Genomic DNA, 25,732 nt, shown 5'->3' with positions numbered 1-25,732 from the left:
CCCAGTGTGAAGTGGGCGGTGTGTGGTCATCACAACATGACTCACTTTAAAAAAAGGATGGATGACTTTTTTAAAAGTCCATACTGCTATTCATAGGGCTTCACATGTGTCATGTGTTTCGCTAGCCAATCACAGTCCTGAATTTGCAAAGTCAGCCAATCACATTACAGTTAGTGGTGATGACACTAGCTGTAATGTGATTGGCTGATATGAAAAAAGTATCGATTTGCATTAACAATGGAAGGGTTAGGGGGTACACAAATTTTTTGGTCGGTGTCCAAAACTCACTTATAGGGGGCGGCTACACCGCACCAAAAACACTTGTACACACAAATCCCCACTCGTCCAGGTGCCCAGTTATATCCACCCCTAAGTGCCCACTCGTTTTGGTGCCCAGTTGTCTTGGTGCCCACCTCTCCAGGTGCCCAGTTATCTCCACCCCTAAGTGCCCAGCCACTTGTCCAGGTTCCCACATGTCCCTAGTAGTGCCCAGATGGTTTTGGTGCCCAGTTGTCCTGGTGCCCAGTCATCCCAAAAATCTGGTGCCCAGATGTCCCTGTGCCCACCTGTCTTGTATTCTGCCAGAGACTCATACTACATACTCCGGTACAGAAGGTGGCGGTATGCAACTAAAACGCAATGGTTGCAGACTAGTGCGCCATAAAAGAAGAAGAATCCACGCCAAGGATTCTGGTAGTTGCAGGCAGAGTCATAGATATTTCACAACAGACAACAAGCCTGGAATAACCTTCCTCACAGTAAGTTATTCGTTACAATATATCACCATCTATTCTAAATTAATACGGTAATGTAATAACGCTAAGGAATTCAAGCAAGTTTGATATAATCTCCTATTAAATAGCGAAAACAAAGAATTTGTGAACCGTTATTATGTGGTCATCGGTTGTTGTGCGTTCCTACCGGGGGCTAACGTAGGTCTAGTGACATGATAGCCCCGAAACATGACTGTCACATCATGACAGTCATGGATGAACTTCAACCTGGTGTTTGCACTTTCTCCGTTTACGCCTCGTACATCTACATTAACGTTCAGATCTCAAATATAAAGTTCTGACCCCATGGCTACGGATGTTACAATTATGTACGGGCCATCAGAAGTACCCGTATCTTCCGTATTGTTCAATACAAATCATTGTAATCCGATTGGTGGCCATTTTCTCCGTATTTCCTCCATATGCTTTCAACTATTTGAGCCTATCGGTTGGACGGTGTACTGCACTCTGATACATTATAACTCTGGAAAAATGGCCACCGATCGGATTAAAATGCTTTTTATTGAACAATACGGAAGATACGGGTACTTCTGAGACTCCGAACAGACTTATAACATCACTGGCCATGGGGTAAGCACTTTATATTTGAAATCTGAACGTTTATGTAGATGTACGGGTCGTAAATGGAGAACGAGCAAAAAACAGGTTGAAGTTCATCCATAACGGTCGTGACAGACGACCGTCATGTGATCCATGGCTAGTGACTGACATGACAACAGTGTTTCCAAATGTCAAATGCTGCAACATACAGACCCGTTAGGTGCAGACAGACCGCGTCATGTCGTCTGCCAACATTGGTTCTTTTGCTCAATAATCTGCTAACATTATAGGTCTTCGTCGTTTAAAAAAAATAAATGATACAATAATTATCTGTACGTATGTCACATTGATTGTCCTTGAGGCTGACTGACTCTAAGATGAAACTAAACTTTGCCAAGTAACTCAACGTTGGCCATGATGACCTCATTTTGCTAAGACAACTCCAGTTACTCTTCCAGACATTTCAGGCGTTGACACTAGCTAGCAAGCAAACGAGCAAGAAGGCACATTGGCCCCATCCTTTTTACTGCAGTGGTTCTCAACCTGTGGGTCTGGGTCGGGACCCCCACATGATTTTGGGGGGATCCCCAGGACCCCAGGTGACAGTGAAGTGACAATTTAAGGACATTTTAATTAAAACAGCTTTTTAGGCCGTGTTTTCCTTTAGAATAATATAAAGATATTAATTTAAAGAGAGCTGCTAAGTGTTTTTAATTATTCTGCTGAAAACCTATTGTGTTTTAGTTTCCTTAAAAATATTAAATAAATAGGCTATTGTCAGCAGGCACAGCTAAACATGGAAGGTTGCACTAGTGTTAGAAACAGAAATAATATATTTGCCATGTACAATACATACAGTAATAGAAGTTGTCAGACCAGCCATATAACACAGTGATTGGGTTAACGTGATCTCTTATATACCGCTGGAATTTATCAATTTACTGGAAGGTCTAGTTTAAGCATTCAGCCACTTTGTGTATAAGGCAGCATGACATAACAGTATATGTTTCCACTGTAGAAAATGGGTGATGGCACTTTACCAGTATATGATGAGGCTTTATACTGACTTGGATGAACGTGGTTGCATTTATGATAGACACAACTCATTGATCTAATGTGCCATTGTGTTCCAACACTTGTGGAGACGTAGCTAGTTCATAGAATGTTTTGGGATGTTTTTTCTTTATTTATTTCTTTTTTTGTTCACAGATATGCCAGGGGAAGCCACAGAGACTGTCCCTGCTGTGGAGCAGGAACTTCAGCAGCCTCATGATGATTCAGGTTGGTCAGCTTTTCTCTCAAACTTGCAGGCTATGGGAAATGTATAAATCATCTTTGTGTGTTCATTTAAGCTGGACATTTTGAAAAGGTTACATTAGTTTGAAAATAGACCACAGATTACATTCATATCAGAGTTGATATGAGATGGTTCTTTGCATCCCAGCTGAAACCTTGTCTTTTCCTCAGCCTCTCATCTTGAGGTCTTCTCCTCCACTGCTCCTTGCCCCACTACCACTAGACACCCTATTCCTACCAGAAACAATGACACTAAATATGAGACTGAGCTATTGTATGCGCCTGCATCTGCCTCACCTAAAGCTGTACCAGTGGCCAACCAGCACTGTTCTCCATCACCAAACTCCTGTACCTCATATCCCAAGTGTTTTCCCTCCCTTCTACTTTCCACTCCTCCCTCCACGCCTCCAGCTATCCCCACCTTTTGCTCCCCTCCTGGCCATGGACACCAGGCCAACCATCAACCAAAGGTAATAAAAGTCGGAGAGACCAATGGCTCACAGGTTGCCACTAACTTACTGCAATCTACTAAACCCTCACGTGTGCCAGGCATGGCCAACACACCCCTCCTTGCTGAATCTAACACCACTGCTCCAGCTACTGTCCCTTCAAATCCTGTCCTTTCTGATACCGCCAGTGTTGCTCCACGCATTCACAAACCACCCACCATTCCTATGCTGTCCTCTCTGTCCTCTGCCATGTATATTTCACAGTCCACAGTGAACATTACTGCCTCTCAGACAGCTGAAGAAGCTGCCCTTTCTCTCCCAGACTCAGTTGTTGTTCCACCTGCTCCATCAACAGCCTCTGAGGCTGTTCATACGGAGGATTCCGCCTATCAGCCTGTCCAACCTGTCTCCTCTCCTGTGCATCTGGTCCAAGTCGTACCACCTGGAAGTTCTCCCAGAGTTACACCAGTTAGAGCCTCTCCCGTAGCCTTTAAAGTCACCTGTCAACCTGCTGCTCCAGCGCCAATGTCATTTTCTACTGCTTTAGCCTTCCAGCCCAATAAAAGAGTCACTAGAAGTCAAGCACCAGTGGAGCTGAGAGATGGGACAGCGTACAATCCTTTCGGGCCCTCCGTTGATGATTCCCAGCATCACTCTGACACTAGGGTTGAAGAGGCATCTGTTGATAATGAGCTGGCTGAAAAGCAAGAGAGTGTTTTGGCTACCACTACTGCAGTTTCCTATGTAGCTTTCGCTACTGCAATTGTGTCCAGCACCATTGAGGCAGTTTCCCCAACTCGATACCTTTCTCCAGAAGCCTCTCCACCTGATGCAGAAAAGTACTCAGTCTCTGACCCAGCTAGTTTGGAAGTTGTTGCCTTTCACCAGTCTGCTCCAGGGGGTTCTCCTCTTTCATCTCCTGAAGAGATTTATGATCTGGCTAAGCTGATTCCACCACAAGAGCAAGAAGCACCAGTGGAGCTGGTGGATGGGACAGCAAGCAATCCTTCAGGGCCTTCCGTTGATGATGCTCAGCAACACCCTGACACCAGGGTTGACCACACCGTTAATGAGGCATCTGTTGATAATGAGCTGGCTGAAAAGCAAGAGAGTGGGGATGTTTTGGCTACCACTACTGCAGTCTTCCCTCTAGCCTTAGCTAATGCAATTGTGTCCAGTGCCACTGAGGCAGTTTCCACAACCAGATCTCAAACTGATGCACAGAAGTCCTCAGTCTCTGCCCCTGCTAATTTGGAAGTTGCTGTCTCTCCCCAATCTGCTCCTCTTTCATCCCCTGAAGAGATTGACGATCTGCCTCGGCTGATTCCACCACAGGAGTGCGTTGACTCTTTTATGGACCCTCAAGCTCCTGTGGTGGTGGGCCTCCAAAAGGCCCCATCATCACCCAGCCCTGCTCCTTCTGTAACCCCTTTCTTCCTCACTGAGCCCCCTCCAGAACAAGATAACACAATGGAACCAGTCATCCAGACAAATAAGGGTATCTTTTTTTTAAATCAGTGCAGTGCCTGTGTTGCATGGCATTAGCCTACAGTGTATGATGTGGAACTAACCTGTAACCACCACATGGAAAGCTCATACTAAGTCTTCTACTTAAATTAGGGCCGCAACTATCGATTCTTTTCTCAATGATTATTCTATCAATTGTTTTATCTTTTATATGTCAATGAATCAACCCGGAAACATGAATGGATTTTTTTATAGAATCAGAATCAGAACTAAATCCATTAGTCTGATTAACCACTTATGCGTTATTTGACACTTTGTCGTACAATGGTGTCACCCAAAAATAGCGGATCTACTGTACAAGCTCACAACACGTTACAGTGCAATAGACCCCTTAACAGACAACGTCACACTGATAAGAACCAGTATGCGTGCAACCAGTATGCGCGCAATGAAACCCATTCTATCAGGTCTCGCTAGGACGCACCTCACTAGCCAACACACAAGAGGGGGTTGGGGTGCACCCCGAAACAACAGGTTGGGAATTGATTGCGTGAAACAATCACCTGTGCGTCCAGTCTCAATGTTATAAACAAATAATTGGTCTATGCTTTGTGAGCTTGTAGATCAATTATTTGCTATTTAAAAAAACTAATTTTTTAAAAAGCGAAATGTAATTTTGCCGAAAATACATTATTTTGTACTAAAATGGATTATCGATTAGTTAGATCAACTGTTGCACCTCTAATTTCTATATTAATAATTTGCATGTTTGAGGCTTTGAATACATGTTAAAACTATGGAAATCACATTTTTAGCTTAATAAAAATTTGAATAATAAGACTAAAGGTCCTTACACACCGGGGCGATTTTTTTCGTGCGAATAATGCGTTTTTTTTTTAAACCTTATAAAGTCAATGGCTCCGTACATGGAGCGAAAAAGCGAAGCGAAAAAGCGTCTTTTAATTATTCGGAACGAGTCCGAATTTTGCGTATATTAGCTATATTCGCCGGTATGTAAGGACCTTAAGACTACACAGGATGGTGTGATGCTAACAGCGGATGACCAACCAACCGGAAAGTTGAATGACACTCGTTTCTACTGTATACATCCCCAAGATGTATAGCCTAAATGCCCTTGTGTGAAAGTATATTGATATGCGTGTGTTAAGTTGTATTTGTGTGAATTGTTTGACAGTGGTCTTGTACAGACATTTTCTTGTGAAAAGTATTTTATTTTGTCTTTATTTTGCCTGCATTGTGTTTTCACATCAATGCAGGATTTATAATTCTTTTAGCCTTTACTATTAATTTACCAGTAATATAATCTTAACATTTTGGTTTACATGGGGCTATATCCTGAATGCTGGTTACAGTGATTATCTATCCTAACTGATTCAGTGCAGTGCGTTTTGTGTGCAGTTCCTGATGTATTTCTGTAACCAGTGAATGGATCTGTCTTTCAAAGTGATGCTTGATTGAAGCAGATTATCACGTGACTTTTTCAGTTGCTCTACAAATGTCTTTGGCACACTGTACTGTATATCTCATTAATTGAATGCGCAATGATGATTTGTAGGGTCAGATACTAATTCGGAGAGCGATGAGTCTGTACCAGAGTTGGAGGAGCCAGAAGAAGGCCAGGAACCAACACAGCAGGCAAAGGTATGTCCAGTAAAGACCTCAGGCACTTCATCACAATGACAACACGGTTAAAATTTATAAAGGTTTTTATAAATCGATGGACAAAATACTTTAAATCATGTCACTTTGTCCTCCTCAGCTTGCTGCAGCGGCAGAGATTGATGAGGAGCCAGTCAGCAAAGCGAAACAAAGCAGAAGCGAGAAGAAAGCAAGGAAGGTCCGCTACTAGTATTTGAGTTCATCTGTGATTTCCCTCAATCAGTGTCTGCAGGAAATTCAAGTGATTTTGTGTTGTCATATCTGTCTTTAGGCTATGTCTAAGCTGGGCCTCCGCCAGGTGACAGGAGTGACAAGGGTCACCATTCGCAAATCCAAGAACATTCTCTTTGTCATACCCAAACCAGATGTCTACAAGAGCCCAGCGTCGGACACATACATTGTATTTGGAGAAGCCAAGGTAACAACCATTTTCACTGCCGACTAGTTGTTAATGAATACCATATGGTAATACCATTATTTGAAAAATGTATGATGGTCCTAATTTTATGGGTGAATATGTCTTGTCCCAGATTGAGGACCTTTCTCAACAAGCCCAGCTAGCAGCCGCAGAGAAGTTCAAGATGCAAGGAGATGCTGTATCAAATATCCAGGAAAACACACATACACCCATTGTGCAAGAGGAGAGTGAAGAAGAAGAGGTAACTTTTTTTCCTTATTGCTTTATTATTAAATGTAGATCAGTTATCTTCATTCACTTCATCATTACACATTTCATGGATGAAATGTTGACCTTCCTGAACCGTTAGCGATGGCAAGTCTCTACATGCTGAATATGGGAGTTTTAGGTCACTTGATCTCATCGGTTAACCATGTTCCAATATCCTTACCTTAACCAGGGGTTAGGGTTAACCCTAACCAGAGGGTAACCCTTAGGGTAACCCTAACCAGATTTGGCAATTATTGGGCTCCAAGCTAAGCTCAACTTTAAGCCCTCCCAACCCACCATTCCGTTAAAATTTAAAGTTGCATCGCTTAAAAATAATCTCCTCGATGACGTAGAGGAAAAACACATTTGTTGCGTAGCATACCCCATAATTTTAGATAGGCTTGGGCTATATTTGGTGGTCAATACATATTATGAGTATTGTTGTAGCCTACCTTTTTTCTAAAATTGTAAGTGTGAGAGGAGTTATGTTAAGAAATTTAAACAAAGCACCAGTCCTCCTCTGTGTCTGACTGACGTCTCTCTCTCTCTCCCTTGCTTGATCATTCGCTCATTCGCGCACTAAACGAATGAAATGCAGACACTTGCGGGAGACGGTGATTGAAACGTATGGTTTAAGGTTACAATGTTATAATACATTTAACATTCTGATTATTATTACACACACCAGCGTACTCCCCAGTCCCCATAGCAATTATATTAAACAAATGTTGTTCGAGCAACCAGCAGGGCGGGCCCCCCTTTGCCTCGGAGCACTGGTTCGCTAAATACGCCCCTGACCTTAACCTGTTCTTAAACTTAACCATCTATGATTTAATGCCTAAACACAGCCATTTTAACATTACTAGAGGCTTGTGCCGCTCATATCTCTAGAGTACATCTACGTCACACCGCCAATCCGACCGATATGTCTGAGTCATAGTGTCAGGGGCTTTGTCAGAGTACCCTTTGTACCCGTCTATCTGAGTCCCTTTTGTGCCCATATATGGAGACCTCTGTATCTGTCTATCTCCCCATGTCTCTTTTATTCCCATATATGGAGATCTCTGTATCTGGCAGTCCTTGTCCATTCTATGCCCATTTATGGAGGTCCCTGATGTCATCAGTATATGCCCATATATTGGCATGCCAAAAGTAGGACGGTCCTAAATATGCACATGACCATATATGGGCATAGCCGTTGGATCTGTGGCTCTGGACAACCGGATCTCCATATATGCCTATATATGTGCGTATGGGGTTTGTTTATGGTCATGTCTGAGTCATAGTGACGTGGCCGTGGTCCTGCCTATATATGGGCGTATCCAGTTTTGTTTATGGTTATGTCTGACTCATAGGGTGCGTTCGGAAATATAGCACTGAGCGCACTGGCCAATGCAAACTAATAGGCGAGTGCGCTCCCGGTAAGCATTTCCGAACGCACCCATAGTGAGCTGTGCCCTGCCCACCCACAATTTTAATATAGGATACATGAACTTACAGTAAGTCGGCTCTGCTTCGCTCTAGATATTCACGCAATACTTCTGCTTCCAGAGCCAAAGAAATGCATAAAAATTATTGCTTTTCTTACTTTGTAGGTTGATGAAGCTGGCGTGGAGGTAAAGGACATTGAGCTGGTGATGTCGCAAGCTAATGTGTCCAGGGCAAAGGCTGTTCGTGCTCTCAAAAACAACAATAACGACATTGTAAATGCCATAATGGTAAGAATATTAAAATTCTGTTTAGTTACGTGTGGTACTTGTTGCTTAAAATATACTAAAGTATTAACACTTTTTTTTAATGTTGTAATGGTTATATCAATGGTACCAATGATGGAGGTACTAAAATCCCTAATGGAATGTTTCTTCCTTTTATTACAGGAGTTGACCATGTAGATCATGCAGTATATAAAATGTCTCACCTTCATTTGCCTGGAGAAGATTGACATCAATTTAACAATTTCCAGCAGTGCAATTAAAATTTTGGCTGAATGAAATTGAATGTTTGTTCCTAATTTTGCTGTGTATGGTTCCTTTTGCTGCTATTACATTTATTTTCTGTACACATTTGCTTGGCTAATGAATGTGATAATCTTATTTAATGTCTCACTGGAAGTTGAATAAAAACAGCTCCAACACACATTATATCTGGAAATAATATTTCTTGCAAGTTTACTTTGTTTTGCATAGTCTGTATGAATGGACAATAATAAAATGTATTTCCAGTCATGTTCCTTGCTAGCTTGACTAACTACTGTGAACAGCATAAAATCTGTCAAAATGGTCACTGAACCTCAGAGACAGGTGCTGGGTATTGGTCACTCACAAGTTTCTCTCTCTCTCTCTCTCTCTCTCTCTCAGAGAGGATATGATGCATATCCAGATATGTTTGCTGTTATGACACATGACCAAATGCCGCAAGATGAATCCCCCAAAAAATCTTCCAAATTTGGGCTTTGAGACTTATGGGCTAGCTATAGTTTAATTGCCATGTTTCAAGTCCTCCGCAAGTGTCAATTTAGCAAGGAACATGCTTTTAGAATTGGTGAGCTTGTAGATCATCTAAGTGTAAAATAGGCTTAAAGTGGTTAAGATATTGCATAATCTTGATGGGGACCCCATCAACCCCACTTTGAGAACCACTGCTGTACATCCCAGTAGTCTGTGTGGAAATGTGATTCAAGCAGGATTCTTAATCCCAAAGAACGAAACAGAACAGAATGTGGGGTTCAGGTTTGGTTGTGGTGGAGTCTGATGGCTACTGGCACAAAGGACTAGTGTCCAAGTCACTTTGTGACTGCATGTGCTCCACATACCCACTAGAGGGGGTGAGAGGGGTTCACCAGGTTAGTGTCCGGCTCCGGCTTCCACCTCATTCTCCAGCGGTGGAAGAAGTTCTCTGATTAAATCAGAGTACTAATTAATTCATTTAATTAATTAATAACACATTTTGTTAATCAAGTAAAAGTACCAACATTACAATGTAGAAGTACTCAATTACAAGTAAGTCATACAAATATACTTTTTGAGTACTCAAATTAAAAGTATTAGTAAAGTAAGTTTTTATTTTTTTAAGTTAAAGTTTTTTAAGAAATTGTTCAAAAATAGCAGATCGGCTTTTTCCCACGACCTGACTGCAGATAAGGTGGATGGACAGAAAGATGGATGAAATGTCCCCCCCCCCTGCTAATTTGACCCCCCACTGGGATGGGCGTCCAACATTAAATAATGCTATGTTGTGTTGCGCCCCCTATAGACCCCTTAACAGACGGCGCGCAACGAAACCCATTATATCAGGTCTCGTTAGGACGCGTCTCACTAGCCAACACACACAAGAGGGGGTTGGGGTGTGCTGAAACCAGTGCACCCCGAAACAGGTTGGGAATTGATTGCGTGAAACAATCACCTGTGCGTCCAGGCTCAATGTTAGTAAACAAATAATTGGTCTATAAATAAGCGATTCGAAGAACTCAAGTCGGCTGCATGGTGTCTATTTGCCGCTCAGCGCTCGCCTACTGTATCCGGTGACACACACACACACACACACACACACACACACACACACACACACACACACACACACACACACACACAGTCGTTTCTGTATCCGCTCTAGCATTGATTGATTGATTGATGTACTTTATTTAGTAAGACATGAGAACAGTACATGGCAGTACATAACAGTACATGGAAGTACAAATTCGCAATACAAGGTCTACTAAACTGGATAGCTCAGTTAAGCACGTAGCTTGTTTAAGATGAGATCCCCATGCACACAAATCATGTTGACATATAAGAGACAGACAGATATACACACTACTATACAGAATGTCATACAATCAGTTTACAGGTTACTGGTATGAAGTATGAAGGGTGAAAAATATGTACAAAAAAGAAAGAGAGGGGGGGGGGGGGGGGGTAGGTTAGGTTAGGACATGGGGTAGGTTAGGACTTGGACAGGGGCCATTTTTGAATTGCAGCCTCCTGAAGGTGTATCTTTAGGGCATTTTTGAAAGTAAGTAGGGTTTTACACTCCTTTACTCCTTTTGGTAGGGCATTCCACATTTTAGATGAATAGCATGAGAAAGAGTTCATTCCCTTTGTTGTGCCAAATCTGGGTTGAACATGGTTTGTGGAGCTGCCTCTGGTGTTATGATCATGGACTTGATTAACATTTTGGAAGTATTTTGACAAATACAGGGGGATCCCAATGTTGTGGTGTATCTTAAAGACCAGGCCCATAGCAAGTTGCTGTACTCTGTCCTCAACCCTAAGCCATCCAAGCCTAGCAAAATGGGCATGGGTTAGATGGGCTTTGTAATTGAGGCCAAGAAGTAGCCTTACAAGTTTGTTTTGGGATGTTTGGAGCCTTGTTTTTAGGGCCTTGGAGGTGTTGTGATACCACGAAGTGCATGCATAATCATAATGACCTTGTATGAGGGCCCCTACAAGAATCTTCAGAGTATTCTTACTGACTTTACGAACAAGCCTCCACATCCTCCGTGTTATTTTGTGGACCTTTTTGATCGTCTTTTCAGCGTTTTTGTCACCTGAGAGGTTTGCCTCCAAGATGGAACCCAGGTAGGTAATTTCCTCCTTTCTTGTGATAACATTTTCACCCACTTTGATCGTGAAACTCTCAGCCTTTCTAAGGTTAGGGTTGGACCCAAAGAGGATGGATTCAGTTTTACCCAGGTGTAATGAGAGTTTGTTGTCGGAGAGCCAGATGCAGATCTTGTTGAGTTCAGTGCTGAGAGTTTTCTCAACCTGCAGCCTGTCCCTGTCCGAGACCAGCAGAGCCGAGTCATCTGCGAACAGGAACAGTTTGCAGTCGCAAGCTGAGGACATATCATTCACATATATCAGGAACAGTAGTGGTCCTAGTATGCTTCCTTGAGGAACACCACAAGTCACTGGGAGGGGAGGGGACTGGGTGCCGTTTACTTCCACCACTTGCTCCCTCCCTTCCAGGTAGGATCTCATCCAGTTCACCGACGTGTCATCAAAGCCTATTGCTTTGAGCTTATTGATCATAATTGGGTGATTAACGGTGTCAAAAGCCTTCTGGAGGTCCAGCATGACCATGCCGCAATATTTGCCCTTGTCGACATCTTGTTTGATAGAGTCGTTCAAATAGAGAAGGCATGTGTCAGTGGAGTGGTTTGTTCTGAAACCAGATTGGAATTCGTAAATTAGATTTTTTTCGGCAAGGTACTTATCAACCTGTTCATAGACTATTTTTTCCATGACTTTCGAGATGGAGCTAAGAATAGAAATAGGGCGGTAGTTGCCAGGGTCTAATTGGTTTCCTTTTTTGTACAGAGGGGTCACTCTTGCTTTTTTGAAGTCGTTAGGGACCCGTCCCTGTATGATGGAGAGGTTTATTATGTGGGTAATGATTGGGGCAATGGAGGCGGCTGAGTCTTTTAGAAATTTAGCGGGGATGTTGTCGGGACCTGTGGCTCTGTGTTGTTGGAGTGCACTCAAGTTTTTAAACACCTCATCTGTTGACACAGGGGAGAGTTTAAAATCATCTTTGCGTACACCCTGTTTATCGTAAAATGAATCAACATACTCTCTACCATGACTCCCAGAGTGAGGGGGTAGTTTTTCAACTAACTCTGAGGCCACGGTCGTGAAGAATATGTTGAGGATTTTACTCACTTCCCGTTTGGATGAAATGAGAGTGTCATTCACCTTGAGGTTTATGTTTGTAAACCTGGTTTTCAATTTCTTGCTGCAGCCTAGTAGGTTGTTGAATAGCTTCCAGAGCTCACGTGGTTTGTTTTGATTTTCCTCAATTTTGCCATCGAGGTAGCTTTTTTCTGCTAACAACAGCATGCCATTAACCTTGTTTCTTAGCATGTTTTTCTCTTTTTTGAGTTTCGCTACGTGGGATTCGAGACCTTTATTGAAGCTTTTGGCAAGTTTGATCCTACTTTTATGATAGTCAGAACACTTTTTGTCTCTGACTTTCATGGTAGCAAGGATATCCGAATTCATCCATGGAACCGAGCGGGTTTTGACCCTGATGGTTTTCATGGGAGCCACACTGTCCAAATTTTGAATGAATTTGGTTTTGAAACCAAGCCAAGATTCGTCTACCTGTGTGCTGTTTAGTACGTCGGACCAATCCTGTTCCTCCAGTCTGTGATCTAAGTCCTCACTCTTGTAGTTTTTGAGGTCTCTGATCGTGACTGTTTGGTGGTAACCGGTCTTAGGTTTACGTTTCTTTCTGGTGCAGAAGATCATGTTATGATCAGATATGCCACAGGTAGAAACACCACTATTGAGGATTTTGTCCTTGTCCGTTGTTAGAATGAGATCTATGATAGTTTGAGTGGAAACACACAGCCTTGTGGGCTGAGTGATCAGCTGGTGGAGTGAGTGCCGATTACAAAACCCCCTGAATGACTTAAACACTGACGCTTCCTTACGGAGCATGTCAGTGTTAAAGTCACCAAGAAGTACTGTCTCCTCATTGTCCACTTTAGCTAAGCATTCATCAAGTCTATCATAGAAATCAGTCTGGTTAGGAGGTCTGTATATGGTACCGACTAGCACAGGTTTAGCATTTTCAAAAATGATCTCGACCCACACAGCTTCAATGTCTGCATCATTCAGGTCTTCACGAAGGATGCAGACATTGTCTTTATGTACATACATGCATACGCCGCCCCCGTTTCTGTTCCTATCTTTTCTGAAAAGTTTGTAGTTTTCAATCTCAATATCAGTATCATCTATCGTATGATCAAGTTTCGTTTCAGAGAAAGTTAAAATGTCAACCTTACCATCATAAAACATCTGCTTGATTTGTGTTACCTTGTCTCCTACAAGGGAATTCACATTGAGGTGTATCATGTGCAAGCCAACGCCAAACGATTTTTTCATTTGTTCAATGAAAAGATGACTGTCCACTGATAGTCCACAGAGAGGAGCAGTATCGGGGGGGGAGGGGGGTGTTGAGGTGTTAGCGTCCATCAAAGCCTCTGTTTCGCTGTGCGCGGCCATCTGTGGGGGTTGGGGGGGGGTGGGGGGTTGGGCATCGTCTGGTTCTCGGTGGTAAGCAACCAGCTGTGGGGCTTGGGGGATGGGGGGATGGGGGGTTGAGGGGGGCCTTCGTCTGTGTCCACGGGGGTCCATCCTGGTCCTTGTGCCGCCTGGAACCGCCAGAAGTGAGCTGTGTTCCGTCAGCAGAAATAACGGAGCAGAAATAAGACTTCCGGTTGACGATCTCTTCAGAATAAGAGTACCCTCTAGAGTAAAAAGAAACGATTGAAAACCATTGAAAAACGGTTCATTTGCACATTAAAACTATAAATTAAGCATTTAAACGAAGCTATACAACACATATTATGTTTCTGTGTAACAAAAACGTTTTTTAAAAGATAAAAAATGTATCTAAATGGATAAATGCTGTTCAAAGGAGTGCATAGCCTATACAAATTGGACACTGGACCGGAGACGGACACGTGTGCCAACACTTGTGACATACCCACGCATTCGGGGAGACTCCCTCTGCAACGCCACACTCTCCGCTAAGTGGCACAGGTGTAGAAAAAAGTGTGGCGGACCGTCCAGTGAGGTCAGAGGTCAGAAAAGTGCCGTTTACAGTGCATAGCCTATACAAATTGGACACTGGACCGGAGACGGACACGTGTGCCAACACTTGTGACATACTCACGCGTTCGGGGAGACCCCCTCTACAACGCCACACTCTCCGCTAAGCGGCACAGGTGTAAAAAAAAGTGTGGCGGACCGTCCAGTGAGGTCAGAGGTCAGAAAAGTGCCGTTTTCAGACAATAGTGGACACTGGACCGGAGACGGACACGTGTGCCAACACTTGTGACATACCCACGCATTCGGGGAGACTCCCTCTACAACGCCACACTCTCCGCTAAGCGGCACAGGTGTAGAAAAAAGTGTGGCGGACCGTCCAGTGAGGTCAGAGGTCAGAAAAGTGCCGTTTACAGTGCATAGCCTATACAAATTGGACACTGGACCGGACACGGACACGTGTGCCAACACTTGTGACATACTCACGCGTTCGGGGAGACCCCCTCTACAACGCCACACTCTCCGCTAAGCGGCACAGGTGTAAAAAAAAGTGTGGCGGACCGTCCAGTGAGGTCAGAGGTCAGAAAAGTGCCGTTTTCAGACAATGGTGGACACTGGACCGGAGACGGACACGTGTGCCAACACTTGTGACATACTCACGCGTTCGGGGAGACCCCCTCTACAACGCCACACTCTCCGCTAAGCGGCACAGGTGTAGAAAAAAGTGTGGCGGACCGTCCAGTGAGGTCAGAGGTCAGAAAAGGGCCGTTTACAGTGCATAGCCTATACAAATTGGACACTGGACCGGAGACGGACACGTGTGCCAACACTTGTGACATACTCACGCGTTCAGGGAGACCCCCTCTACAACGCCACACTCTCCGCTAAGCGGCACAGGTGTATTTGGAAAAGCGGCGGGCCGTCCAGTGAGGTCAGGGGTCAGAAAACAGCCATTTTCAGTGCATAGACTCCACAAATTGGACGCTGGACATGAGACAGCTATTTGCCATGGCACTTACTATTACTTACTTACAATTATAACAATCTGTTCTTGCTTACAATTGACCGCTGATTATTCAGGCTACAGTCACAATTTAACACAAAAAAAATGCAGATTAATATCACATACTGAGGTTACCTGTTGTTGTCTTGTGTCCAGTGCCCAATTTGTGAAGTCTATGCACTGAAAAAGGCCCTTTTCTGACCCCTGACCTCACTGGACGGCCCGCCACTTTTCCAAATACACCTGTCTGGCTTAGCGGAGAGTGTGGCGTTGTAGAGGGGGTCTCCCTGAACGTGTGCGTATGTCAAAAGTGCTGGCACCAACAGCCGTCTCCTGTCCAGTGTCCAGTATTGTCTGAAAATGGCACTAGATTTAGTCGACTAAAATCGTATTATATTTAGTCGACTAAAACTACACTAAAACAAACATTTCAGGTGAATAAAATATGACTAAAACTAAATTAAATGTTATTCAAAAGACTATGACTAAAACTAAACAAAGATTTGCTGTCAAAATTAACACTGCGTCACAGTGACATGACAACAACAGGTAACCTCAGTATGTGATATTAATCTGCATTTTTTTTTTTGTTAAATTGTGACTGTAGCCTGAATAATCAGCGGTCAATTGTAAGCAAGAACAGATTGTTATAATTGTAAGTAAGTAATAGTAAGTGTCATGGCAAATAGCTGTCTCATGTCCAGCGTCCAATTTGTGGAGTCTATGCACTGAAAATGGCTGTTTTCTGACCCCTGACCTCACTGGACGGCCCGCCGCTTTTCCAAATACACCTGTGCCGCTTAGCGGAGAGTGTGGCGTTGTAGAGGGGGTCTCCCTGAACGCGTGAGTATGTCACAAGTGTTGGCACACGTGTCCGTCTCCGGTCCAGTGTCCAATTTGTATAGGCTATGCACTGTAAACGGCCCTTTTCTGACCTCTGACCTCACTGGACGGTCCGCCACACTTTTTTCTACACCTGTGCCGCTTAGCGGAGAGTGTGGCGTTGTAGAGGGAGTCTCCCCGAATGCGTGGGTATGTCACAAGTGTTGGCACACGTGTCCGTGTCCGGTCCAGTGTCCAATTTGTATAGGCTATGGACTGTAAACGGCACTTTTCTGACCTCTGACCTCACTGGACGGTCCGCCACACTTTTTTTTACACCTGTGCCGCTTAGCGGAGAGTGTGGCGTTGTAGAGGGGGTCTCCCCGAACGCGTGAGTATGTCACAAGTGTTGGCACACGTGTCCGTCTCCGGTCCAGTGTCCAATTTGTATAGGCTATGCACTGTAAACGGCCCTTTTCTGACCTCTGACCTCACTGGACGGTCCGCCACACTTTTTTCTACACCTGTGCCGCTTAGCGGAGAGTGTGGCGTTGTAGAGGGAGTCTCCCCGAACGCGTGAGTATGTCACAAGTGTTGGCACACGTGTCCGTCTCCGGTCCAGTGTCCACTATTGTCTGAAAACGGCACTTTTCTGACCTCTGACCTCACTGGACGGCCCACCACACTTTTTTTTACACCTCTCCCGCTTAGCGGACAGTGTGGCGTTGTAGAGGGGGTCTCCCCGAACGCGTGTGTATGTCACAAGTGCTGGCATCGGCAGCCGTCTCCGGTCCAGTGTCCACTATTGTCTGAAAATGGCAGAAAAGGGCACTTTTCTGACCTCTGACCTCACTGGACGGCCCGCCACACTTTCTTTTACACCTCTCCCGCTTAGCGGAGAGTGTGGCGTTGTAGAGGGGGTCTCCCTGAACGCGTGCGTATGTCACACGTGCCCCCGCAAATAGCTGTCTCGTGTCCAGCGCCCAATTTGTGAAGTCTATATGCACTGAAAATTGACCTTTTCTGACCCCTGACCTCACTGGACGGCCCGCCACTTTTCCAAATACACCTCTTCCGCTTAGCGCCGAGTGTGGCGTTGTAGAGGGGGTCTCCCTGAACGTGTGCGTATGTCAAAAGTGCTAGCGCCAACAGCCGTCTCCTGTCCAGTGTCCAGTATTGTCTGAAAATGGCACTTTTCTTACCTCAGGCCGCACTGGGCGGCCTGCCACTTTCCTTTTTTTACAAATTATCTCTCAAATGTTCACCAGCATTCTGTACTGGTCTGTATCCATTTTCTATCAAGTTTATGGGCGCTCAGTTATGGAGAAGTACACACACACACACACACACACACACACACACACACACACACACACACACACACACACACACACACACACACACACACACAAACTACAAATTTACTAATATTTCTGTCCTCTATCTTTTTTATGCTGTGTTTCCATGTTGTATATATGTTGTTAAATAATATACATTTTTAATGATTTTTTTCTGATTACATTTGTATTTGTATTGTATTTTAGTTTTTAAATAGGTGAGATCAACTTTATAAACCCCAAATTCTTCTTTTTTTTTAATCTCACCTGCACTATCTACTATTATTATTATATTTATATTTTTATATTTTGTGGTCTCTTTTATCATTGTTTATTTGCTTCTGCAATAAACAATATTATATCATCATCATTTTCCAAGAGTGACCTGGCCTAGAGTCAGCATTATTACAACAATGGACAAACAATACAAAAACAATACATATATGTAATGTAACACACACAAATCAATATCCAGTTAAAGTGCAAAACAGTGCTAAGTGCACATTTAATGGGGGTCAATAGCCAATTTCAAACTGGAACAACTTAGAAGTGATCTAGTATAAGCCATTTAAAAAGACATACTGTACATCATAAATGTATTTTTTAAATACAATTGTGTCTTTTTTTTTTAAACTTGCCACTTAGAAGTGTTTTAGTATGAGCCATTTAAAAGGCATACATCATAAATGTATTTTTAAATTAGATTTGTGTCTTTTAAAAAACATAAAAAATTCACGATCTTATTTTGAAGGCAACCGGAACCCTTATTTCTGCTAGGTCGAAAACCGGAAGTCCAATTTCTGCTGACGGAACGGAGCTCCAGAAGTGTCCGTGGATAGGTTTCTTCCGTTGCGCAGCGTCTCTCCGTCGCGCGTCGTGGAGCGGCGAGTACAGCTGTGGTGTTGATGCAGTCCGAGGGTGCGTTGGCTTGTTGGGAACGAGAGCTAGCGGCGTGGGTTTGTTGTTGTTGTGCAACGTTGTCGCTGGCAACGATAGCAACGTTAGCAGCGTTAGCTTCGTTGGCCAAGTTTGCCTCTCTCGCCAGACGGGCAGAAGTTTGCCTGGTGGTAACTGGGCCTGGATTAACGTGGATATCACCCGACAGGAGAAGAAGAATGATGATTAAAAATCTTCGGTCCATGCGTTGATGCATTGGTAGCATTGGTTCAAAGTGGGGTCCGGGGACCCCCAGGGGTCCTTGAGGGAGTTCCAAGGGGTCCCCAGTTAAATTATAGTTGCAGTTAAGAACCAAATTGACCCTTGTGGGTCTGTAACTCTGAGAGTGTACAAATGGAACCAAATGGACCCTAACGGGTCCATTTGGTTCCATTTGTACACTCTCAGAGTTCAATTAACATTGATTTTACAATATAAATTGGGGTCCCAGAGATAGAAATGCCATTAGATGGGGGTCCGTAATGCATGTCAAACTGGGGGTCCTTGAAATTAAAATGGTAGCCGTAAAAAAAGTATTTATTGGCAAAATGCCTTATTGGCATATATTTTCAAATGGGGGTCCACGAACTAATAAGTGTCAATTTGGGGGTCCTTGGCACGAAAAAAGTTTGAGAACCACTGCTCCAGAGCCAGACCCGGATCAGCAACCTCGCAGAACAAACGGATCCCAGACCAGTGTAGTAGTTCTAGAATGATCTCCGCTGGGTGGCTGCTGGTTGGTGAGCGCTGGTACGTCACACCCACCACGAGAGCAAGGAAAGCACGCGATGTGACACCGGGCTCATCTGTTGGTGCACTTATTATTACTTACCAGTTTATGTCCGCAGTTTGTTTGTCCCTTCGTAATAATCTTTGTCGGTAAAAATAAATAAACAGGGAGCGTTGCGAGAGACAGACATTGTTGCCCGAAAGAGAGGAACACAAGGTGGTATATAAACTGAACAAGATGTAAGTGTGAGGTTTATACTTTGTTGTAGCTGAAGGCACAAGTGATATCATGGGTGTGTGATTGGGGATACATTAGCCGGCTATGCTAGCAGACATTAGCGTGCAGCCGTGCATGGTCTCTCTGCAACGAGACTTAGTACCGTGCCGTGCCGTGCGGCGGCATTTCTCCCTAATGAAGAGGAGTAAAAACAACATGCATGAACAAATGCGAGTCCTTCTTAAATAGTGGCCTTGTTGTTAGTTATCATTAGCTCAGTTGGCTAACGCTACTTGACCTATTAGTCGATACTTAGCTAGCTAACGCTAGCAGAGCTGCTACTATAGGGCAGCAAGCAGGAAAATGACGGTGTCATCGTTGTGTATGAATTGAAATGTGGACCAGATACAGCTGCTGTTCATTGGTCACATCACTGACATGACACCACATTCATATAGGCAGAAAGGCAAAGCCTGAAGCTTCAGCTGAACATTATGCAGGCCTGCATGGGCCACACACTAATCTCACCCATGACTGTCTGACACATGAGCGCAGGCAGGTTACTTCCTCCTTGACATGCACCATCATCACCAGTCAACATATAACAACATCCAGCATGGCAATTTACTATTTATTCCTAGCAGTGGTGGAAAAAGTACACACACCTTTTACTTAAGTAAAAGGTTCAATACTGCAATGTAGAAATACTCTTGTTACAAGTAAAAAGTCTGGAATTCAAAATTGACTTGAGTAAAAGTATTGGTACCAACATTTACTTAAAGTACCAAAAGTATAAAGTACTATATGCAGAATGTCCCATTTCACACGTTTTCAAATGTATAAAATAGCAGATCTACAAGCTCACAATGTATGTGTGAGCTTGTAGATATTTATGTATTTATATTTAGGCTATTTTCAAATAGCCTAAATGTATACAGAGCTTATGTGGTTAATGTATGTTTTGTAGTAATAATCAAAATCAATAAAGTAACCAGTAACTAAAGTTGTCAAATAATTGTTGTGGAGTAATTTGCCTGAGATGTAGTGGAGTAGAAGTAAAAGTACTGACAATTGGAAATACTCCAGTGAAGTAAAAAATACCTCGAAATTGAAATTAAGTGCAGTACTTGAGTAAAAGTAAATAAAAAACTTTTACTTTCGTATAGATATGCAAATGTCAAATTCGATAAAATACATCTATGATAGTCTTGATCCAAGGCTACCATTATGGAAAAGTTGCTTACACTACTTGAGGACCACTGTTGGTTTTTAATCAGGCAGAAGGGAGCCAGCTTCAGCATCATGATTTATACATTACTTCATCTGAGATGTATATCTCACAGCTCCCCCTGTATTTATGCAGTGGAAGTGGTTCACCACTGAAATGTCACTGCTCAGTGCTTTAGATAATGTTTAATGATTACTGATAATTTTTGATCAGAACGTAAACCAAAACACAAGTATGAAATTGAAATATAATGACATAAATAACTTTGCTGTAAGTGAGGTTAGAAAGAAGTAGTAATGGGTATGTATTAATGGTGTTTTCTTTGCATATAACCTACTCCCTCTTATCTTTTCCATCAGGCAGCCTGCAAGCGCTAAGTGGTACGACAGACGGGAGGCTGTCTTCATTGACTTCACCGTAGAGGACAGCAAAGATGTACAAGTAAAATTCGAAAAGTCTAAATTCACCTTCAGGTAAACCAACTTGACTAGGTTTACTCATCCATGGCAGGCAGCCTACTACTGAGTCCTTTCAATGACGTGTGATTACGAATCCCACCAACGTTATAGGATATAGACCCGCCTTACCGGTCTGATTGGCTCTCTGGCAGGCATAGTTTTACTGAGGTTAAGGTTAGGTTTAGGCATAGTTGCAAAAACGAGAACTGTCAATCACAGCAGGGTTTGCCTAGAACTGCGGTGGGATCCATAATAACGCTTCAATGACTAATGAGTTATTTCCCAGTTCCAACACCCTAGGTGTGTAGTACAGCACTGGTTCTCAAACAGTGGGTCGCGGACACATTTTTATGGGTCACAAGTAAATTTCCCTTAACATCTTGTTTTTAATTACTATTACTTCAAAACATAAATAAAAAAACAATACCTTTTTTTCATGAACTAAAAACAAATTTAAAAACAAATTCATGAATAAATAATACAAAATCAAAACTTCCATTAATTAGAAAACAAATGTTTAAGAAGTAGTGAGAATAACTGATCTACAAGCTTACAACACGTTGCATCGTACAAGCTCACAACGCGTCGCATCGCGACACGTGAGCTTGTAGAACTGCTGTTCTCACTAGCTTGGGTCCTGGGGAGACAATCAAATTTCTCTTTTGGGTCTCGAGTTAAAAGGTTTGGGACCAGTGTAGTACGGATGTTAAAATAATTTTGGCCCTGTTTTTTTTTTTTAAATCAATTGCTTTTCCTCCTTTCACATTTATATGTTTTACTTTTAAATAATATGTTCGAAATAAATAAATAAATGAAAAAATAAATAAAAACGAGTACAGCATATGAACCTACAACATGGGAAACTAACTTGCTTATTTGCCTGCACCAGTATTGAAGTTTGATGACTGTACTTCTTGCTTTAAATCTTAGTTGTGTTAGTGGGCCGGATAACATCAAACATCAGAATGCATTGGACCTTTTTGGAGAGATTGAACCCAAAGTAAGTTGAACCTGTGTCACAGTTGTGTTGATGCTCTTATTTTATTCACATGTATCTAAATCATATACCCTCCCCTTTCAAACAGGAATCCAAGCACAGACGTACTGACAGGTCTGTGTTGTGTTGTGTACGAAAAGCAGAGCCTGGGAAATCATGGCCACGGCTAACCAAAGATAAGGCAAAGGTGATCTTTATTGATAAAATATTTTATTATGAATCCACATTAGACAAAGTACTTCCAAATAAGCACTCGTATCAACTTAATTGTCAACAAAGTGGGTGAAATTATTTGCCATACAGTACAAGCTCCATCATTGCAGTTTCAAGAAAGGTGGAAAGAGATAAAGAAACGGAATAAAAACAGATCAGATATCAACATGACAGTGTGAAATATATACTTAACACATTCCATGCCAGAGTTTAATATCATAATGTACTCACCACTGCCAGAGGTTTATTGTTGTTTTTTTGTTTTTTCACCTCACCACAGACCTCGCTAAATACTTGATGATCGCGCGTTCAACTGCTTGTAGACACACAGGGTAGCTGTGTGAGTGGCCCAGAGAAGAAATTTTTAATCGGCGACATTCCATTTTGCAGTAGTCGCAGTTTCTAAAAAAAAAAACGTTTTAAACAGCGTTCAGCGCGGAGAAAAACAACACCGAGATAATGGCGATTTAGCGGAAGCTTTAGAGCGGCAGCGGATTGGTGTGCTACAATGAAATGTGTCACTGCGAGAGAGTGCTACAATGAAATGTGTCACTGCGAGAGAGAAAACCAAAAAAAAACGACGACTTCGCGTAGATCTACGCGACTGGCACGCTGCGCTGTTATTTAGGTTCGCGTAGATCTACGCGATTGGCATGCGATGTGTTAATGTGCGTGGTATATACATGAGGTGTGTGGTTAAAACAGCGTTACAAGTGTGTTTATTTACATGCACAGAATACTTATTCTCATCATTTATTATATCTCCTTATAGTCCAACTGGCTCAGTGTGGACTTTAACAATTGGAAAGACTGGGAAGATGACTCAGATGAGGACTTGTCAAGTTTTGACAAATTCTCAGAGGTAAGTACAGTACAGCACAGCATAGACATGTCTGCAGAAAGTACGGACCCATCCAGACAGTTTCTGAGTTGCCATTTCTCCTGTGTTTTTCCGCAGATGATGAACACCATGGGAGGGGATGATTTACCAGACCTGGATGGTGGAGATGATGAGGTACAGTATGATCTATTTTAAAGAGCTCTACTTTCACTATACAGTGCATTCAATTCATTTACAGCTCTACTTTCACTATATAGTGCATTCAATTCAATTACAGCTCTACTTTCACTATATAGTGCATTCAATTCAATTACATTTGATTATAGTGCTTAAGTACAAGTTGTCTCAAGACACTTAACATATAGAACAGAGGCCCGACATTGTCACCCCCTGCCAGAGCGATCTTTGTGATGGTGGCTGCCCATATATGGAGATCCATGATGTCATCAGTATATGTCCATATACGGGCATGCTGATATGCCCATATAAGGAGATCTCTGTATCTGTCATTCCTTGTCCATTTTATGCCCATATATGGAGATTCCTGATGTCATCAGTATATGTGCCCATATATGGAGCTGACTCGTGATTTGTTTATGGTTATGTTGTCATAGTGACGTGGCTGTGGTTTGTTTATGGCTGAGTCAGAATGATGTCGGAGGTCCGCCCGCCCGCCCTCCCATTAGCCAATTTTAATATAGGATAATAGTTCAGTAATACAATACATTGACCCAGGGGTGGTTCAATTAAATATAAAATAATCTATCTATGGAACTTTACGTAGTTTTCTTACTGTGTTTTTTTTTCATTTACAGCATGGGCCTGCAGACAGCGATGATGAAAGTAAGGACTGCTCTGTTTTGATAGATTTTCTATTGTATTTAAAATTTAGAATTGCTTCTATTTTCAAATTTAATTTGGCTGAGTTCTAATTTACGTTTCCCCCTTTTCTGCCAGAGATGCCAGACCTTGAGTAACTGAATTTTTGATGCCACCTGACCGAGTGAACAAAGTGAGTCACATTTCGAAGAGGGAGGCTAGAAATGAGGTGGCAATCATTTGGAGAAGGAGGCCTCCCCTCTGCACAGTTTCCAAAGCCAAACCTCTCCGAAGCAGGGAGTGACTGTTGGATACAGACGTGCACAGTGATCCTTAATGGTTTACGGTGCTGTCCTTTGCTGTTCTGTTCTGCATGGACAATTCCGTTGCAATGATATGTCATTGTCCTTTGAATTATGACTGGAATGGGTTGTGCTGATGTCTTACACCCTTTTTCCCTCTTTGTTATTTGCAATGTAAGATTACATATTGAACATTGTTATTTCTAATATAGAAAACTAGTTTCAAAATTCCTATTTTCAAAAAAGGTAGATTTTTTTTAATGAAAGATTCTCCCTTAATGTTTGTATTGTAAATTGCAGTTAATATTTTGCTTGTTAATTTATAATGCAGGAGATTCGCGTGAAATACATTTCTCAATGTATGTCAACAATGGCTGCAAATATTTAATGAGTTCATTTATTTTAAATATTTCAGCATTCTAAATAAATGAATATGCCTGTGTAATTTACAGCTTGTGTTGGGGTTATCGTGGAGTGACAAACCTCATCCAGTCACCTTTACAAAGGTGTGTTTGTTTCTTATGCCAGTGTACAGAACATATTCTGAGGCAAACATACTTTTGGCTAATTCAATATTTTTTGTTGTTCTTGCACATTGTAGCAAATACAAAAATAATTTTCTTCCATAAACAGAAATGTGTGCAGAAATCCTTACAGTATAGTATACCAATAGATTGATTGTTTTTACTGATGGTACAGGTAACTTTTATTTTTTCCCCCCATCAAGCAAATACACAACTGTGTTTTGCAAACTTGTTTCCATGTGTGGTTACTTTGTTAAAGCATTTTGATTTTGTCAAATGGTGCAGGAATTTTGGACACCATATTTCTAATAAACTGTTTCAGATCAGCTGAATATAGTTTTAGTTTTGAGACATTACTCATTGAGGCTTCACAAAAATTGGGAGAATGTTCTGGTTCTGTGTTGTGAATTATGATGATTCAATAAATAATCAGAATCTGATCACAATTTAGAAATAGTGCAGATTTTTACAGGTTTATTGTATACTTTAAAAAGACATTCCGGAAATGTTATTCTGGGAACACTATGTACTCTATATACCCCACAGCAGGTTTTTAAAAGACCAGTGGACACCTGAAATTACTTTCCGTATATTGATCTACATAGCAGGAAAACGGAGTCATGCTACAGGGCAACAGCATTTTGACCCTAGACCTAGAGCATGTGTTTGCCCTTCCAATAGGTAATTCACAGAATTGTAGAGTCCCATCACAAAATACTATATACTTTATCTAAACACAAACAGAGAAAACCTACAAGGTACATGTTTTCCTGAATCTCCCATGCTTACCATTTAACCACTTTAGCCCTATTTCGAAAAAGCTAAAATAACCGCTCTACAAGCTCACATGTCTTGATGTG

At 42.4% G+C, this 25,732-nt stretch overlaps 2 protein-coding genes across 3 annotated transcripts; both read left to right on the top strand.

Moving 5' to 3' along the window:
- Positions 1-685: 685 nt before the first annotated feature.
- LOC311053332 (nascent polypeptide-associated complex subunit alpha-like) lies at positions 686-9,029 on the top strand. The gene is made up of 8 exons (XM_084068799.1): positions 686-758; positions 2,544-2,615; positions 6,123-6,208; positions 6,327-6,404; positions 6,498-6,644; positions 6,757-6,885; positions 8,489-8,611; positions 8,771-9,029. The coding sequence occupies exons 2-8, from the start codon at positions 2,546-2,548 to the stop codon at positions 8,783-8,785; spliced, it is 648 nt and encodes a 215-aa protein (XP_083924925.1). The 5' UTR covers positions 686-758; positions 2,544-2,545; the 3' UTR covers positions 8,786-9,029.
- Positions 9,030-19,300: 10,271 nt separating this feature from the next.
- On the top strand, positions 19,301-25,100 carry ptges3a (prostaglandin E synthase 3a (cytosolic)). 2 transcript variants are annotated; one of them, XM_084069659.1, is made up of 9 exons: positions 19,301-19,513; positions 21,078-21,191; positions 22,107-22,176; positions 22,262-22,360; positions 23,159-23,248; positions 23,345-23,401; positions 24,043-24,070; positions 24,185-24,239; positions 24,801-25,100. In XM_084069659.1, coding segments are annotated over exons 1-8 (480 nt in total). In that variant the 5' UTR covers positions 19,301-19,511; the 3' UTR covers positions 24,205-24,239; positions 24,801-25,100. The 2 variants fall into 2 exon arrangements, with proteins under 2 accessions (XP_083925785.1, XP_083925784.1); XM_084069658.1 differs by having other exon boundaries at positions 19,303-19,513; positions 24,185-25,100.
- The last annotated feature ends 632 nt before the right edge of the window (positions 25,101-25,732 follow it).

The sequence above is a fragment of the Gymnoscopelus microlampas genome (assembly GCF_963454915.1).
Source record: "Gymnoscopelus microlampas genome assembly, chromosome: 10".
Classification (NCBI taxonomy): domain Eukaryota; kingdom Metazoa; phylum Chordata; class Actinopteri; order Myctophiformes; family Myctophidae; genus Gymnoscopelus; species Gymnoscopelus microlampas.
This window is presented reverse-complemented; position numbering and strand designations above follow the sequence as displayed.

Excerpts from the sequence above, each read along its gene's own strand:
- LOC311053332 (XM_084068799.1), top strand. The coding sequence starts at position 2,546 with ATGCCAGGGGAAGCCACAGAGACTGTCCCTGCTGTGGAGCAGGAACTT. Across the intron at positions 6,209-6,326 it reads AACCAACACAGCAGGCAAAG|CTTGCTGCAGCGGCAGAGAT; the intron begins GTATGTCCAGTA and ends TGTCCTCCTCAG. Across the intron at positions 6,886-8,488 it reads AGGAGAGTGAAGAAGAAGAG|GTTGATGAAGCTGGCGTGGA; the intron begins GTAACTTTTTTT and ends CTTACTTTGTAG.
- ptges3a (XM_084069659.1), top strand. Across the intron at positions 23,249-23,344 it reads GTTTTGACAAATTCTCAGAG|ATGATGAACACCATGGGAGG; the intron begins GTAAGTACAGTA and ends GTTTTTCCGCAG. Across the intron at positions 24,071-24,184 it reads TGCAGACAGCGATGATGAAA|AGATGCCAGACCTTGAGTAA; the intron begins GTAAGGACTGCT and ends CTTTTCTGCCAG.